This window comes from Nanorana parkeri, unplaced genomic scaffold (assembly GCF_000935625.1).
Source record: "Nanorana parkeri isolate BGI_ZX_2015 unplaced genomic scaffold, ASM93562v1 scaffold1290, whole genome shotgun sequence".
Taxonomy (NCBI): Eukaryota; Metazoa; Chordata; class Amphibia; order Anura; family Dicroglossidae; genus Nanorana; species Nanorana parkeri.
The window spans coordinates 225,856-242,579 of record NW_017307558.1 but is presented as its reverse complement, the minus strand read 5'-3'; the positions used below and the strand labels follow the sequence as shown (position 1 = coordinate 242,579).

Here is a 16,724-nt window from a genome sequence, read left to right as displayed (position 1 = left end):
TATATATATATATATGAAACTCTTATTAGTGATTTTTTTTATATTCTATTTTGGTTGTGCCCAAAGACTCCAGTGCTTCAGCTCTACCTTCCATTTAATAGTGTGGGAGGGTATTCTAAGACCTCTGACGGACCCTGTTATCAACTATCTGTGGTCACAACTGACACTGATATATTGTGAATTCAGTTATTTGTCAGTTGTGTCTCAATCAGTAACATCTGCTCCTGTAAACCTCAGTATAGTGTAAATCAGGGGGTGGGCAAACTTTGACCCTCCAGCTGTGGTGAAACTACAAATCCCATGCTGCATCTGCCTCTGGGAGTCATGCCTGAAGCTGTGAGAATCTTGCAATGGTTCATGGGATCTGTAGTTCCACAGCAGCTGGTGGGTCGGAGTTGCCCACCTCTGGTTTAAATATTAATACATTACATTTTTTTATGATTTATTACAGGTATTTAAATACCGCCAACAATTTACGCAGCGCTTTACATAGTTGCGCATTCACATCAGTCCTTGCCCTCAAGGAGTTTACAATCTAAGGTCCCCATCTCATATACAGGGCCAATTTAGACAGGAGCCAAATAACTTTCCAGCATGTCTTTTTGGAGTGTGGGAGGAAACCAGAGTACCCGGAGGAAACCCACGCAAGCTCAGGGAGATCATACAAACGCCTTTAATTTTAATATATTAAATATAGTTTTATTATTTCAATACATTAACCCTTCACCCATTTATATACACTGGTGGGGATTTATCAAAACTGGAGTAGACAGAATCTGGAGCAGTTGCCCATGGCAACCTATCAGCATCTCTCTTCAGTTTGCTCAGGTAAGATTTGAAAATGAAAGAGAGAAGCTGATTGGTTGCAGTGCAAATCTGCTCCAGATTTTTTCTGCTCCAGTTTTGATAAATTCTCTCCCATCCTTCTCTTTTCTCCCCTTCTCTCTTTTCTCCCCTTCTCTCTTTTCTCCCCTTCTCTCTTCTCTCCCCTTCTCTCTTTTCTCTCCCCTTCTCTCTTTTCTCTCCCCTTCTCTCTTTTCTCTCCCCTTCTCTCTTTTCTCCCCTTCTCTCTTTTCTCTCTTTTCTCTCTCCTTCTCTCTTTTCTCTCTCCTTCTTCTCTCTTTTCTCTCTCCTTCTTCTCTCTTTTCTCTCTCTCCTTCTCTCTTTTCTCTCTCCTCTCTTTTCTCTCTCCTTCTCTCTTTTCTCTCTCCTCTCTTTTCTCTCTCCTTCTCTCTTTTCTCTCTCCTCTCTTTTCTCTCTCTCCTTCTCTCTTTTTTCTCTCTCCTTCTCTCTTTTTTCTCTCTCCTTCTCTCTTTTCTCTCTCCTCCTCTCTTTTCTCTCTCTCCTTCTCTCTTTTCTCTCTCTCCTTCTCTCTTTTTTCTCTCTCCTTCTTCTCTCTTTTCTCTCTCCTTCTTCTTCTCTCTTTTCTCTCTTTTCTCTCTCCTTCTCTCTTTTCTCTCTCCTTCTCTCTTTTCTCTCTCTTTTCTCTCTCCTTCTCTCTTTTCTCTCTCCTTCTCTCTTAAACATCAGCTTATTACTTGGATGTGTTATGGTGGGTCGGGCTGAGCTCAATTGTTTGGGTCACATTGTTTTTAATTAGGAATGGTAAATGGTGGGCAAAGGGAACATGAATGCCCTATATATATTTTCTGTATACATTATATTTTTCTTTTTCTACTGTTTTAGATCCCAAACCCAAATGTCCCAAACTGAAAAAGACATGTAAAAAGAAACCAGTAAAGAGGCTTGCAGATGCGGAAGACGCTAAACCTCTCAGTGTGGAGAATGACAATGTATGCATTTCTTCGTTTTGGTGACAACACTGTCGTAAACCACTTTTATTATTTTTTTGCAATGTATTATATATTGTATGGTCAATGCTTTCATGATTTTAAGATACATTCCAGGGAAATGGCTATTTCAGTAAGACCACTCTGCTATTTCTGATTTGGCATTACCACTTTCTGGGCATGCTTATTGGATAATTGTGTTGGTGCTGATTTACTATACAGTGAGGGGGCCGGAGGTAGACATTTGAAATGGGAAGCTGAATTTTTGCAGGAAGATGAATTGCTTAAAGTATAAAGATAGCGCAAAAAAATTTTCCAATGTTTTCCTGACGGGGAGGTTCATTCAATTTTGTCCTGGTGACCAGTGTCATAGGGACAGTAGTGATGAGAAATTCAAAATGTTTTGGTTCTTGCCACAAATAGGAAAGGAGGGTAAATGTTCAAAAGGTTTGGATAGTAATTAATTGAAAATACACCTCACCTGTCTATGCAGTATGCTGCATTTTATGGAAGTGGGAAGGATATATATGGCAGCAAGTGAACATTTTTGTTCCTGAAGTTGATGTGTTGGAAGCAGAAAAAATGGGCAAGCGTAAGGATTTGAGTGACTTTGACAAGGGCCAAATTGTGACGGGTAGACGACTGGGTCTGAGCAACTCCAAAACTGCAGCTCTTGTGGGATATTCCCGGTGTGCAGTGGTCAGGACCTACCAAAAGTCTAAGGAAGGAAAACCGGTGAACCGACAACAGAGTCATGGATGGCCAACGCTCATTGATGCATGTGTCGAATGAAGGCTTGTCCTTGCAGTTTGATCCAATAGAAGAGCTACTGTAGCTCAGATTGCTGAACAAAGTTAATGTTGGTTCCGATGGAAAGGTGTCTGAACACACCGTACATTGCAGTTTTTTTGCATATGGAGCTACATAGCCACAGACCAGTCAGGGTGCTCATGCTGACCCGTGTCCACCACTGAAAGTGCCTACAATGGGCTCGTGAGCATCACAACTGGACTACGAAGCAATAGAGGAAGGTGGCCTGGTCTGATGAATCACATTTTCTTTTACATTATGTGGATGGCCGGGTGCATTTGTGTCGCTTACCTGGGGAAGAGATGGCACCAGGATGCACTATGGGAAGAAGGCATGTCGGCAGAGGCAGTGTGATGCTTTGGGCGATGTTCCCTCAATCCAGAAATCTGCTCTCTGTGCACTTCAACTGTCCAGTTGTGGCTTTTTTTTTTGTAAGGAAATCCCTATTGATCCCTATATAATTATGGGTATTTGCTAAGGGCAGGAGAGTTCCAAAACATCAACTTGGAAGTGTTTTGGATTGGGGATAAGTATACAACACATTATTGCCTCATCTTAATATGAGGACCTAGCTCAGGACCATTTTCAACGTCCCACACCAGGCACTTCTACTGCCAGCCAGCTCTGTATGAAGACATTATCTTGTGCATATTTGGCTGCAGGCATTGGGGTAAAAGTGGTTATTTAAGAACTATTGATGTAGAAGACATTTTTCTGGAAATTTTTCTGTAATATCTTCACTAAGCTGCTGTCGAAGTAGAAGTAAGTTTCTAAATTATCTGTAACTTTTAAGTCATTGGCCATTTTTTTATTATTTTTTTTAGATACTGGAAACCACCGATTTGTCTACCTTTGCAAGTGCATTGGATTTTATCGAAGAGACGTACAATAAAACTACAACAGGGTCTCGCCTTCACCGCTTTGTGGATGAAAGCCTAGATTTTGAAGACTTGTAGTAAGTATAAAATATCTTCATCTTTGTGATCACATCTATTTTACTTCTGTAGAATAATGTTTTTATCGGTGGCTTTCCCATGCTACCTGGGAACCTGCACATGCAGAATTCCATCTATTTATGATGATGTGATGATGAAATACACTTGGTCCAAGTAATATGAAATACACTGATTGTTTACTCCCCGCCACAATGACTACTTCACTTGTTCAGAAACTATCGAAACTATCATTAATATATCTCCTAGAATGGGAGATATAGAGGAGCCTCTGGCAGAGGCGGACAGTTGGCTAATAAACTTAAAATCAACAGACTGAATATAGTTAGATCACTTAGACTTGAACTGTTCTCATATTCACCTGAGCTGAAGCATCAGCATACATTACTTCTAGGGCAAAGTGATGGTGTCTTTCAAAAAGGGGTCTCCCTTACCCTCTTAAACTCGCAGTGCTTGAGCTTCCTCTCTGCTCCTACCTTCATTGCCCCCAGCACTGAAATCAGTGTTGTCAGAGACCAGAGATGTAATGTTTTCGGATATGTGACAGTATTAGAGCCTAGCTTTTGGCTGTGAGGCACAAGCGTGGTCACATGGAATATGTTAAGTGCTTCCATATAAATAAAAAAGGAAAAAAAATAATCGATGAGCATGCCTGGTGGAAACATTAAATGCTGTCCAACTCGGGCACTAGGGTCCTATGCTGGTCACAGTGCAGAGCAATTAACACTTTACCTGCATTGGAAGCAGACTTGTGGATACTCACATAGCACACAGCAATATAGTATTTTTGTGTGCGATTTACCTTATAAATTACAAACTGAAAATCATTTACCTTATAAATCTCAAGCCCACTATTGGTCTTGTTTCTGTCCAGTGTTTTCTGTAATCTCACTTCCATTTCCTATCTAATTGTTATATTTTGTTGCTGGAAGCACTGCCATCAGGATATGATCTCAGTGGTTAACAGGTGTGGAGAGCTTGCAAATACTCGGTATTGCGGCCGATACCGATGCTTGTATCGGTGCATCCCTAATCAAAATTATTTTGATCGATTCAAAAGTTCTTTTGATCCGTACTCACCTCTCCGCCGGCTTCCGGATCTTCTGTCGGAGATCGTTAAGCACATGGACAATAACGCACCACAATACAGTGGAGTCCTATAAATACTGCCTTATATTTTCTAACTCCTTTTTTTTATTATTAATTAGCTACTAGATAAATCACTGCTTTATTATATTTTTTTGTTTTTGTAATGATTTCAAGGAGGATAGAAAATACAATTTTGTCCACTAATGTATTCCTACTTTCCAAAACTTTTTTTAATTCAAACCTTTTTTATTCTTCTCAGTGCCGAGGAGGGCATAGATGAACTTGAGCTGGTTGCTGAGGTTCATGTTGGAGATGCCGGCACTTACTCCAATGTCCCACCAAGAATCTTCAGAAGAGCAAGACCCTGGCGATTTCAGAAATCAGGTATCTATTGTGGAACAATATAAGCAGTGAGCTTTTTACTAAACGTAATTGATTATTAAATTATAATCACTTATGTAGGTTTTCCCACAGCACTGGGTTAGATAAGTGTTTTCCAGCCAACTGTGGGCTTTCCAGTAGTCTGTATGTTCATAGAGACTTGAAGGGTTTAAGAGGTTTTGCCTGTTGTATAAATATATTTTATATTGCTCTGACACGCAAGTCTAATCTCAAAAGCAACACTGGGCTGAATTCAGTGCTGAAATGGCCTGTTTGCAAATTCTGCGGTCACCTATGTTCTACGCATCGGATCAGCGCGGGTCACTGCAAGGACACAGCGTAGCTGTGATGGGTGGTGTGTTGGACTGCGCTAAAATGAGAAAATGTTGCACTTTATCGCAGCGCACTGGATGCGTACACACGTCAAGATAATTTTTTTCAGATTAAACTTTTTTTTGAAGAGCTTGGCGTTACTCACCCAGTCTTATTCCTCCTACGCTGCTGATTCTATTTCATTTAATAATTGCATTGTAACCTGCATTGTATTGATCATTAGCACCTGTATGGTATAAATGGTTACCACGCGCTGCTGTGTGGGCACCTGAATGGAGTGTATGCATTGTACACTTCACAAAAATTGAAGAAAAAAAAGTAACCGCTCTAGTAGTGTGCATTACAATGCACACTGCCAGAGCTACCATAACGCATTAGCCCGCCTGCTAAAATGCAGTTTTAATGAACTGGCCCTTTCAGGTAAGTCGCCAGGATCGCTTCTGTTGTAAAGCCGACAGTCGGCTCTACAAGTTTAAACAGACTCCCGGCGGCAAAAGTCACCGGGAGTCTGTTTAAACAGCCCCGATGCTGGCGACGTACACTGTACGTCGTCAGTCACGAAGGGGTTAATGCAACATCCGGCTTCTAATAGATCTCGGATGTTAGATTAAAGATAACCTGTCACCTCACCAGTACTGTAAGCGGAGCATAAACAGTGATCTGGTAACACCATATTAGGCACACTTTGGAATGAGAGGGCTTATTCTAGGGAGTTTTAGGGTTAACTCTACTTATTAGCTTTGAGGTTTATTAGAGCCACATATGGATATTTTTGAGTATGGTCATCTTTTGCTATTTTGTGGGTGCACAGGGTTTTAGGAGTTGCCATATTTTGTATCTGTTTACTTGATCCAGTCTCATCTTTTACATTTTATCAAAATAAAAAAGGGAATTTATATTATGTTTTGTGTGCAGAAAATTATTTTTGCGTATTTTTTTTTTTTTAATTGAAACTTTTGGTTTGGAAAACAGTTTTGCGGATATTGCGTGACTTAAATATTTGCAAATACCAAATATTTTATTCTACAGGCTCTCGCATTTCAGAAAATGTATACATTTTGGGGGTTTTAACAAATTTAAGACCTAAAATGTGCGTTTTTAACGTGTCAGATATGAGGGGGGTAAACTCCTTTAGCAAAAGGATAAATTCATAACCCACCGAGGGCCACAAAAACGGAGAGAGAGTGGGCCACATTTGGCCATTAGAATTCTAGTATCACATGTCTGCTAAAAAGTAAGAAACACTCTATGGTTGTCTTGATCTTGACACTGAGTATACTGTAGAGCCTTTCTAATGCACTTTTTTCCTCCTTCTTTTAGCGTGCCTAAGTACCTCAGGGCTGGCGTTCACAGAAGGACAATCAACAGTACACCGAGAGACAGCAACTAAGCCTTCAAGATTCAAGGAATTCCTTGGAACCCCTATGTCTCATATCAACATAAACCCATGTACCCCCAGAAAACTGAATAGAACTCTAAGTGCAGACTGTAGTTTAGAACAGAAGGCACATGTTACTTTTCAGAAACCTACGGACAGAACTTCCCTACATGTAAATGCTTCAGTAGCACCCGTGCTCCCTGGAATTCACTGGACAACTAAAGGTCCACTGGATGCCTTCCCCCCTGCATATAGGATACAAAATGGCATATGCACGGAGAGGACTAGTATAATAAATGGCAACATGTTAGTTAAAAATACACCCGATGCATTAGAGTCATTGGGACTAGCTTTGGGAAATGGCACTGGGGTAACAGGGGGGCAGCAGAGACCACTTGGAGGAGAAAGCTCCACAGTAAACAACCAGAACTCTCAATCTCATGGCTCTTTAGAAAAAGATAGTGGCTCCTCATCCTCCTCTTCCTCCTTCTCCCAGAACCCTATACTATCTGCTGGTGGCAGTGGGGTACAGTCAAATCAATCCCAGGATTTAGATATTTATGACCCTTTTCACCCCACAGATGAGGAAAATGTGAATGGAGACTATATTTATTCAGACTCCCCAGAGAAAGAAAATGATGACCAGGAAGATCAAAAATATGACCCGTTTGAACCCACTGGCTCAAATCCAAGCTCCTCTGAACGCAGCCCTTCACCGTATGAAGATGATGATGATGATGACGATGAAATTGGGAGTGACACTCACCCTGAGGGTCGAATCTCTGAAGTGTTGGCTGGTATATATGATGAAAACAGCTTGAGCCAGGATGCTCCAGGCTCTGAGAAAACAAAGGAAGGTTTTAAATCTTCTGAATCTGAGAAAGGCCTCCCAAATGATGAGCATGAGAGAAGCATTGAAGTGGACAGTAACAAAGCTGAGCAGAAAAGTTCTAAAGAACGGTCTGACTCTGTTTCAAAGCTAGATTATGAACCCTACAGTCCTAGCTCCAGTATAGACATGGACACAGCAGATGATGGGGAGGTAGATGAGGTGTCACAAGAAGTACCAGAGGAGAAAAGTATAAAAGAAGCACCAGTTGCTGATTCAACACTTGAAGAAACAAGTATTGGAGAAACATCAGCAGAGCCTATACGGCGTGTTTTCACAGTAGATGCTGGTAATGACTTTAACAGGAAAACTGACTTCACTTCTGAAGCTGAATCAAAATCCAAGGTTGAAATAAAGGTTTCCTTGGAATCGCTGGCCAAGCCCGATATGAAGTCCTATTTACGGTTAGAAAAAATTGCCAAGCTTGGAAGTGAGTCAAGATCGCGGCATAAACGGAGGCATTCATCTGAAAGGAGAGATCATGATGATGATTCAGATCGCAAATATGATTCTGAGATTGAAGAAGGGGAGATTGTCCAGCCAGATGAGGACTGTTTTAGCCCTGTGCCTATGTTCCGGAGCCGGTGTCGACTTATGGACAGACCACTTAGAATGGTTGAAGGGGATGACTTCCTTTCTCTGCATGCAGATTCAGATGAGGAGGGAGCTTTACAAATTGACTTTGGAGAAAATCAGATGGACAGCAGATGGAAGGGACTTGATCTGAGACGAAAGATTACAAACCAACGTAGAGAGAGATATCGCAAGAAATCGGAGACTCCACCAAAAGCCAAAAAACACTCAAAATCACGCTCTCCATCTAGCTCTCATAGTCGCAAGAAGACCAAACGCGAAAGAAAGCGATCCAGGGAAAGGAAGAGGTCCAAGGAACCACGGACGACGGCGACAACGACAACAACAACTACGTCCTGGTCTATTACAAAAAAATCAAAAGATAGTAAAGACCGCAAACGTTCTAGGTCACGATCTTTTAAGGACAATAAGGTTTCTCGTTCACGTTCAGGAGAACGTAGAAGATCACGGTCCTGGTCACCTTCCATTAGCACTAGCTTATCTGCTGTAGGGTCCTCTCGTACATCAGCGGAGAGGAGAAAAACTTGCAGGTCTAAATCGAAGGAGAAGAGGCACCGTTGGTCACGCTCTGTCAGTATGGAGCAATCTCGAAAAGATAAACATAAGGACAAACATCGGGTAGATGGGAAGAAAAAGAAGAAAAGATCACGTTCAAGGTCCAGAGATAGAGAAAGGGACAGAGATAGAAGATCTTCCCGGCACTCAAATGATAGGAGAGAAAAGGAGAAAGCAAGGACCAGGCACCCTTTAGATGAACCCAAGGTGGAAAATCCTCCACTCATGGAAAGGAGGAGACGAGACAGTCGCTCAGTGGTTCCTCCATCAATACAAGAGCTGAATAATGCAGATCTTTTTACAATAAAGAGGACTATTACTGTGAATCCAGAAGAGAAACTAAATCGTGAAGAAATGCTTCGTACTCCCGAACTTCCTGGGAAGAGAGAGGTTTTGTATGATTCAGAAGGACTGAGCTTTGAGACCTATTCTGACCGTGAAACTGTTGATGACCGAGATGGAAAATCTAACCGAGTTTTTGAAAGGCATTCTGTAAAGTCTGATTCCAGCAAGAGGAGGATACCCATGGACTTTGCAACAAAGCGGGTAGAGGAGGAAAGAGAAAGCCGACAGAGAGCTTCAAAAGATAGAGATAGAAAAAGAGCTTACCCAGATGACAGCCGTGATCGGTATAAAAAGCGTTTCAAAGAAGGTTCTGATCCAGAGCCCGAGCCCTTGAAGTTAGACAGAGATAAAATTCGTACTGATAAGGATAAAGGTCCAAAGAAACTTAAAGCAAGTCATAAAGACAGCAAAGGAAGTTCAACTAGGAAAGTAAAACTTCAGTCTAAAGTGGCTGTGTTGATACGTGAAGGTGTAAGCAGCACCACAACTGTCAAAGAAGCTGGGTCTATTGGAGTCAAATTTAGCAGGGACAGAGAAAGCCGCTCCCCGTTCCTTAAATCTGATGAAAAGATAACCGATATTAAGAGTAGTCGACCTAAACTTGAACCCGATGATGTCAAAGAACCTCTTCTACGGCCTAAAAAAATAAAGGGTTTAAAAACAAAAACTGGTGTTAAAAAAGTAAAGCCTGTTGGTGCTGGAGGGACTCTTGTCAAACCTAAGGGGACTCTAGAAAAGAAAAAGAAGAAGCTGAAGACTAAAGCCTCCTTGAAGAAGTCCAAAGCAGATAGTTGCAGTCAAGAGATCTTAAGCCCAGTTGAAGCCAAAGAAGAACCGATATGGTCTGACACTGAGAAAACTGAAATTAAAGTGAAGCCTCCAAGTCCTCCCAAGCCAGCCAATGAACAAGACCTTACCCCTGATTCCCAAACAGTCGACAGTAGCTGCAAAACTCCCGATGTTTCATTCCTGCCCGAGGAGCTCCCTGAAGACCCAGAGAGAAGTACTGACTTAGTGGTTGACAGTATTTCTGAGACTAAGGAAGAAGCGCCCCGTCCACCTCCTCCCCCACCACCGCCAGCACCGATACCATGGAACCTTCAGTCAGGAGTGGACTGCACAACAAGTGGGGTCTTGGCATGTAAGTGGATTATCCTTTTTTCTCTGTCTCTAGAAATATAGTTTTGCTATTCCTGATTAATGTGCACATTGACGGATATGGAGAAATTGTGTACAGAGGTTGAACTATAACCACAATCATGAATGAACAGGAAGTGATGTAGATCACTTCCCATGCATTCCTAATTGGGGACACAGTAAACATACTCTGTCCTCCAATTATTTACAAACACTCAGCGATCACTGATCACTTGTACCCGCTCTCCATCCAGACAGCTGTCACAGGAGTGAGCGGTGCTCAGCCTCCTTTGAGAGCTATCTCGGCCCACACTGCTCTCCTCTGATCTGTGATAGGAGGCTGAGCGGTGCGAGACGCCTGCCGATCACATTCCTCAACTACCGCAGCGCTCGGCCCCCTGTGACAGTTTCTCTCCTCCCCACTGGGACACAAAGCCGCCCAGCAATCTTTCTGGCTGGCTGTCAAGTAGGTTCTTCTTGGCAATCACTGCAACATAGGAATGTAGCAGCATTGCTTTCTGTGAGGATGTGTCTCCCCATGAGGGACACCATTTTTGGGACATATCTACCCTTATTCACTATTTACAGCAGTAATATGCCAGCATCATACTTCATTGTGGTTGGCATCGTAGAAAGTTAAACTGACACTAAACTCGGGAATTAAATCTTAAAAATGCATTCAAGTACCATAACTATTAACATAAATGTATCTTATTTGTGTATCACTCGGCTGTAGATCCTCAAATCATCTCTAAATTCATGCTGACACTGTCCTTCCTTCTGGAGGGTGGCTACTTTTGTTCCCCATGGTCCCTGTGTGTGTTGTAAAGTAGTCACCGCTCGCTCCCGTGATGGACTACAATCTCACTACAAATTAGTAAACTAAACATGAGATACACAAATAAGATACATTTTTGTTAATAGTTGGGGTATTTGAATGCATTTTCCAGATTTACCTCGTGAGTTTAGCGTCACTTTAAATACACTCTTGAAATACATAGATGTGAACGGTGTTGCTTGCCAGACATTTGTAATCTGTTCAGCCGGTCTTATTATTCACAAACCTCTGCCAACAATGCACAACATATATTTGAGAACCTTTTTGCCTTGCTGGTTGTTTAAAAACATAAGTAAAACACGAAAGTACAGCATCGAGAAGGATAGCTTGATAGAGGGAACTTATGTTCTAAAAGCTAATACGCATAACACTAACATTTAGGCTGCATGATGACCATATACAAAAAAAACACAAATCCAAAACCGTAACCTTGTCCAGAAACAAAAAAAAATGCTATAACTGTGGACAAATATATTGTCTGGTTTAAGGATCTATGTTCACGTAAAAGTAATTTGCTGGTTCTGCCTGATCTTTACTCCCTTAATCCCCCTCAGCAGGGATCACTTGAGCAGTTGTGGAAACATTGCCGTTTTATGCAGTGGTCATTTAGAAAGTCACTTTAAATGGCTTGGGATGCTAGTTAAATACTTAAGTGAAATCTATTTTTATTATTAATTTACCCTTTTTAAAGCTGAACTCCAGACAGATGTAAAAGGCACAAATTAATGCAGCTCTGTAAGTTACCAGCAACCTTTCCTGTAGCCTGCTCCATTCCTAACTGCCACCCCCGTAGCCCCAGCCTGCTCCCTTTCCGGCCACCCCCGTAGCCCCAGCCTGCTCCATTCCCTGCCACCTCTCTCTCTTCCCCCCCAAGCCTGCTGCATTCCCAGCAGCCTCTTCCTCCCCCATCCCCAGCCTGCTCTGTTCCCGGCCGCCTCTCCATCCCCTCCCCAGCATGCTTCTTCCGTGATGATTTGTGTACAAACATAAATGCCAATCATGAAAGAAAATGCAAGGTCAAATAACTCTAAAAATGTAAAGAGATGCCAATGCCGGCATGTGCTCAGTGTCAAAATTTGGGCCCCTTTTTTTTCTAATTTAACAACATATAAAAAGAAAGTGCACAAAAATATCCAAATTTAACTAAATATATCAGTTTAAAAAAAAGTATCTACTTTCCCCTTTAATCGCCAGGACCCAAATTATAGCATTCTAGAAGAGCGCTAGTTTGTCCCAAATAAATATAGAACATTTGTATTTGAATATCTTACTAATAACTTTCTAATAATTGATAGCTTTGTTTTCATAAACTTTCTACTATTGTGCAGCCCTCCGGACATGTCGAGGGCCACTCTTGTGGCCCTTTGTACTAAGCTGGTCACCACAGCCTTTGAGGCTTTGGGCTCCAGTATATGGTGCTTGTTTGCAGTTTTTCTGAAATTAAACTTGGACTTTCTTGTGTTCGTTGCTTAGATATAAATGCCCTCAGTAGAGGAGTTCTGCTGACCACCTGTAGTAGGAAAGTCACCCATTAGAGATTTTCTTTTCCTTTTATCACTTTATGGATGAATTTTGTTTCCATTGTGTGATTACAGTGACTGCTCTCCTATTCAAGATGGAGGAGGCGAACATGGCAAGCCGAGCCAAGGCACAGGAGCTAATCCAAGCCACCAATCAGGTGTTTACTCGATAAACCATCCATCTTCTCATCATTTTACAGTTGCAACTCATATCTGTTAAAGGAAACTTGTACTAAAGGAAAAATAGTGGCTGTTACGGCTGTCCTCTCCTTCTATGAATGCCAGCTCCCCAGCTCTCACGTTGATGCAATGGTTTGGACCCTGAGTCGCTGACCCAGAACAAATATGCGGGTCAGGAATGCTGACTTCACTGGTTACTTGCACGTTCAGGGGCAATGATGCAAAGTATTGATGCCACAGACTGCCAGGGAACTGTCATTTTGAGAAAGTGGTCACCAGCGGCAGCCTATTCTCAATGTTCAGGTTTCATTTAAAGCGTATCTAAACTTAAGAACCACAATGTAATATATTTCAGACTAGCAGTCCTTGTGATGTGGTGACGGCATTATTGCCTTTTTTTTTCTTTTATATTCACCTTTTGATCCTGCCAGTTACACACATCATGTCCTAGTGTGGCAATACTTACCCGCTGCTAGGGATGTACCGATACTAGTATCGGTGCCGATGCTGAGTATTTGGGCGAGTACCCGTACTCGCCCAAATGCGCCCATGCCTGGCCAGGTGGGCAGGGAAGCCGGCTCCATGCTCCCTCGCCACGTGTGATGAGAAATCATGGAGCAGGCTTTCGGCCAATCAGGAAGCCGAGCGGCGTGTAATGACTCCCTGCCCAGGTTCCTGATTGGTCGGGAAGCTGGCCAATCAGGAATCTGGGCGCCGTGTAATGACGTGGCGCCAGGCTTTCTGATTGGCCGGGAAGCCGGCTCCATGCTTTCTCGTCACCTCGTAATGAGGGAGCATGGAGCCGGCTTCCCGGCCAATCAGAAAACCAGGTGCCGCGTTTTACACGGTGCCCGGCTTCCTGATTGGCCAGAAAGCCAGCTCCATGCTTTCACGTCACTTAGTAAAGAGAAGCATGGAGACAGCTTTTCTGGTAACTGGGAAGCCGGGTGGCGAGTATTTGCCTCCTGGCTAATCAGGAAGCCAGGTGGTGAGTCATTACACGCCGCCTGGCTTCCTTAATGGGACATTCGGTATCGGCGAGTACCGAAAAAAATATCGGTACTTGATACCGAAAAACCGGTATCTATGCATCCCTACCGGCTACCTATAAGATTTTCTCTGACCTTCATTAAATGTGTAAGGCCTTTCCTTTTAAAATTGTTAGACCTGACCGAGCCGGGAGCGTACTCCATCTCGCAGCTGTTTTAGAATGGTGGGATGCAGGCTGACGTCATGATGTGAGCGAGCATCCCCTGCCCCTTTTCTTAATAATCGGCTAACTAATCGATTTTGAAAATAATCGTTAGCTGCAGCTCTAGTTTACATTCAGGAAACTCCCGGCTGGCAGCTGAATGGGGCTGGGGATGTGTTTATGGTTGCTAGGATGCTGCCGGCCTGGTGTCCTAGCAACCAACAAACCAGAAGCTGTCAGATTCATGACAGCTTCTAGTACATACATTCCCCACTCTACACACTGGGTCTCTCTCTGTACACCAGATCCGAGTTGGTCTTAATTGTTGCCAGTTTTCCAATTTGTAAACTGTTGCTAATTGTATTTGATTCTGTTGCAGCCATAGTGACAGATTCTTAGTGTCGGTATTAAGAACTGCCTGAAGCTGTCACAGGTGTCCGTAAAGCTACCTAAAATGGCGACAGAGCCTTTTTGAATTTGGCGCAGAACCTTTTAAAGGTCCATATTGCTAGAAAAGTAGTGTTAAGACTTTATTGGATTGCCTCCCCCTAGTTATTGGAGCTTCCCTTTAGTTTAGCAGGATGGCCAAGAACAATTTTTTGATCATAGAGTTCTCCGAACATTTTAATGTACGAATATTAAATAACCAGCTAACTTCTTTCCTTACAGATCCTTAGTCAGAGCAAGCCTTCTACCTCATTGGTGACCCAGCCTCCTCCACAACCTGTCATACCATCTCTTGGTCACTCGGCACCCTCCTATCTTCCTTATAGTGGTCTATCCCTGAGTGGCAACTCCAGCCCCCCCACCCCACCTGGAATCTCAAGTCTGAACTCGCAATCAATTTCCGGTACTACCTCCAGCTCATTCTTCAACACTACGTCAATTGGAGAGCTGGGTAAACGGGAAGGCAGCACGAGCTCTGAGGGTAGAGGAGACACTGATAAGGTATTCATACTTAATGGGTCTTGTTAATACTGACCATTCTGATAAATGGGCCGTATTCAGGACATTGATGGGATTCCAGCTTTGCCTGTTTTGTTGAAAATTGCACTTTTCACCTTTTGAGAAAATGTGGAATTTGTATACTCTTAAAGTGAATCTGAAAGGTCCTAAACATTATAATTCAACAGTCGAATATCGGAGCCTCTACTAGCCACTGAGGTTCTGTAGTTGATTAGCGGATGGGGGTCTACACTTCACTGGTATCATTATCTTGCACAAGCCTAAAGGGTTATTAAACTCTCACGTGTTTTTGCATAGTTCTAAAGCTAGCAAGCAGTAGATATATGCAAAAACTTTTTTTTTAAAAACCCCTTTTGAATCAGGGTTAAACTTACCTGTGTCTTCGCCACGTGCTCCCGTCCGAACATCTGAAGAGTCTCGGGTGGCCACAAAGGATCGTGGGGCATGCGCAGTTCAGATGTTCGGCTGGGAGACGAGGGGAGAGACACAATGTAAGTCTATAGAGCAGGGTGCATCCGCACAGACTCCATTGGAGATCAGAGGAGTCAGCGCTGGATTGGAGACCCATACCAGCGCCGGAGGGACAGCTGAAAAACACAGTAAAGAAGAAGATAATTGAATAAAGAGGCATCATTTATATCCTTAGGAAAGCTGTACATAAGGTGAGAGACTTTGCAGTGATACATCCTTACACTAACATTGGGTGGGGATGGGGGGGCTTGAATAGCCTTTAATGTCACTTTAAGGGCTGGACAGGCTCACCTGATCTGAAACTGCAGTTTAGGCAAAGGGGAAAAAAGAAAAGTCCTCCAGGTCAGCTGAATACATTGCAAGATTGTAAACATTCTCATACTGTACCTTTCTGTCCAGGAGCTAGTTGGATACATATTTCTAGGTCACATTCTGATATCTGAATAGTTCTTAGAGGAAGTTTCTCATTTATTATCTTTCTGTAATTACACGAGGAATCCTTATTGCATAAAAAAAATAGACACCCCCCCCCCATTTTTAATGTACCGGGTGCAAATATCTTGACAATATCTGTATTTCTGTCCGTTTTTTTCCTCTTTTCTTGGAAAGGAATTTTCTCAGTTGTGGTGTTTTTTTGTGCATCAAAATTTGAGATGCGATTCTACTATTTTCAATGTATAGAATATTTACAGTAAACCTGAGCAAACGGAGTATGTGATGGGACCAAAATACATTAGTGGAGGTAATGATCAGGGATTACGGCCTGTTCCAGCAACCCCTAGAAACATCAATATTAAGGGCTGAAGTTCCGTTGGTCGCATTGAAGATCCAAAAGGCAGTTAGGAGAGGTTGGACTAAACTAGACTATATAAGAAAGAGATTTGTAGATAGCTTCAACTGCAGATGCCTCAATATCTACTGATTTGGTTTTGATAAGCAGTTTTCACTGAAGGTTAGCTCTAGGGCTGCTACTAACGAATTTTTTCATAATTGTTTAGTTGGCTGATTTATTTTTTCGATTATTCAGGACAAAAATGACCTAAATACGATCCTTAAAGGAGAACTAGCGGGTCAGTGCTTTTCCCCATAGTTCTCCTAAGGGTCACGGGAGAACACAAACTAGCGTTCTCCCGTCACCCAAAGCTCAGTAGCTCGCGTTATACTGAGACGCCGCAGCTGGGACAGATCCCGACATTGCTGTTAAGATCCACCCAGCTGCGGGATTGACAGCTGGCTCTGCCTATCCAGAGGCAGAGTCAGCTGTGCCCGCCCCCTCCCCGTCCGTTCCACCAGTCGGCGCTGG

General features: G+C 42.7%; 1 protein-coding gene across 2 annotated transcripts in view; it reads left to right on the top strand.

Moving 5' to 3' along the window:
* The window catches only part of SCAF1 (SR-related CTD associated factor 1), a 32,778-nt gene that overhangs the window by 12,774 nt on the left and 3,280 nt on the right, over nucleotides 1–16,724 (top strand). The window contains exons 4-9 of one of the 2 annotated variants that reach the window (XM_018569125.1): nucleotides 1,687–1,793; nucleotides 3,425–3,555; nucleotides 4,902–5,026; nucleotides 6,677–10,258; nucleotides 12,688–12,770; nucleotides 14,654–14,932. In XM_018569125.1, coding sequence (XP_018424627.1) covers nucleotides 1,687–1,793; nucleotides 3,425–3,555; nucleotides 4,902–5,026; nucleotides 6,677–10,258; nucleotides 12,688–12,770; nucleotides 14,654–14,932 — 4,307 coding nt within the window. The remainder of the gene's footprint in view (nucleotides 1–1,686; nucleotides 1,794–3,424; nucleotides 3,556–4,901; nucleotides 5,027–6,676; nucleotides 10,259–12,687; nucleotides 12,771–14,653; nucleotides 14,933–16,724) is intronic. The other variant, XM_018569126.1, reaches the window with a different exon arrangement.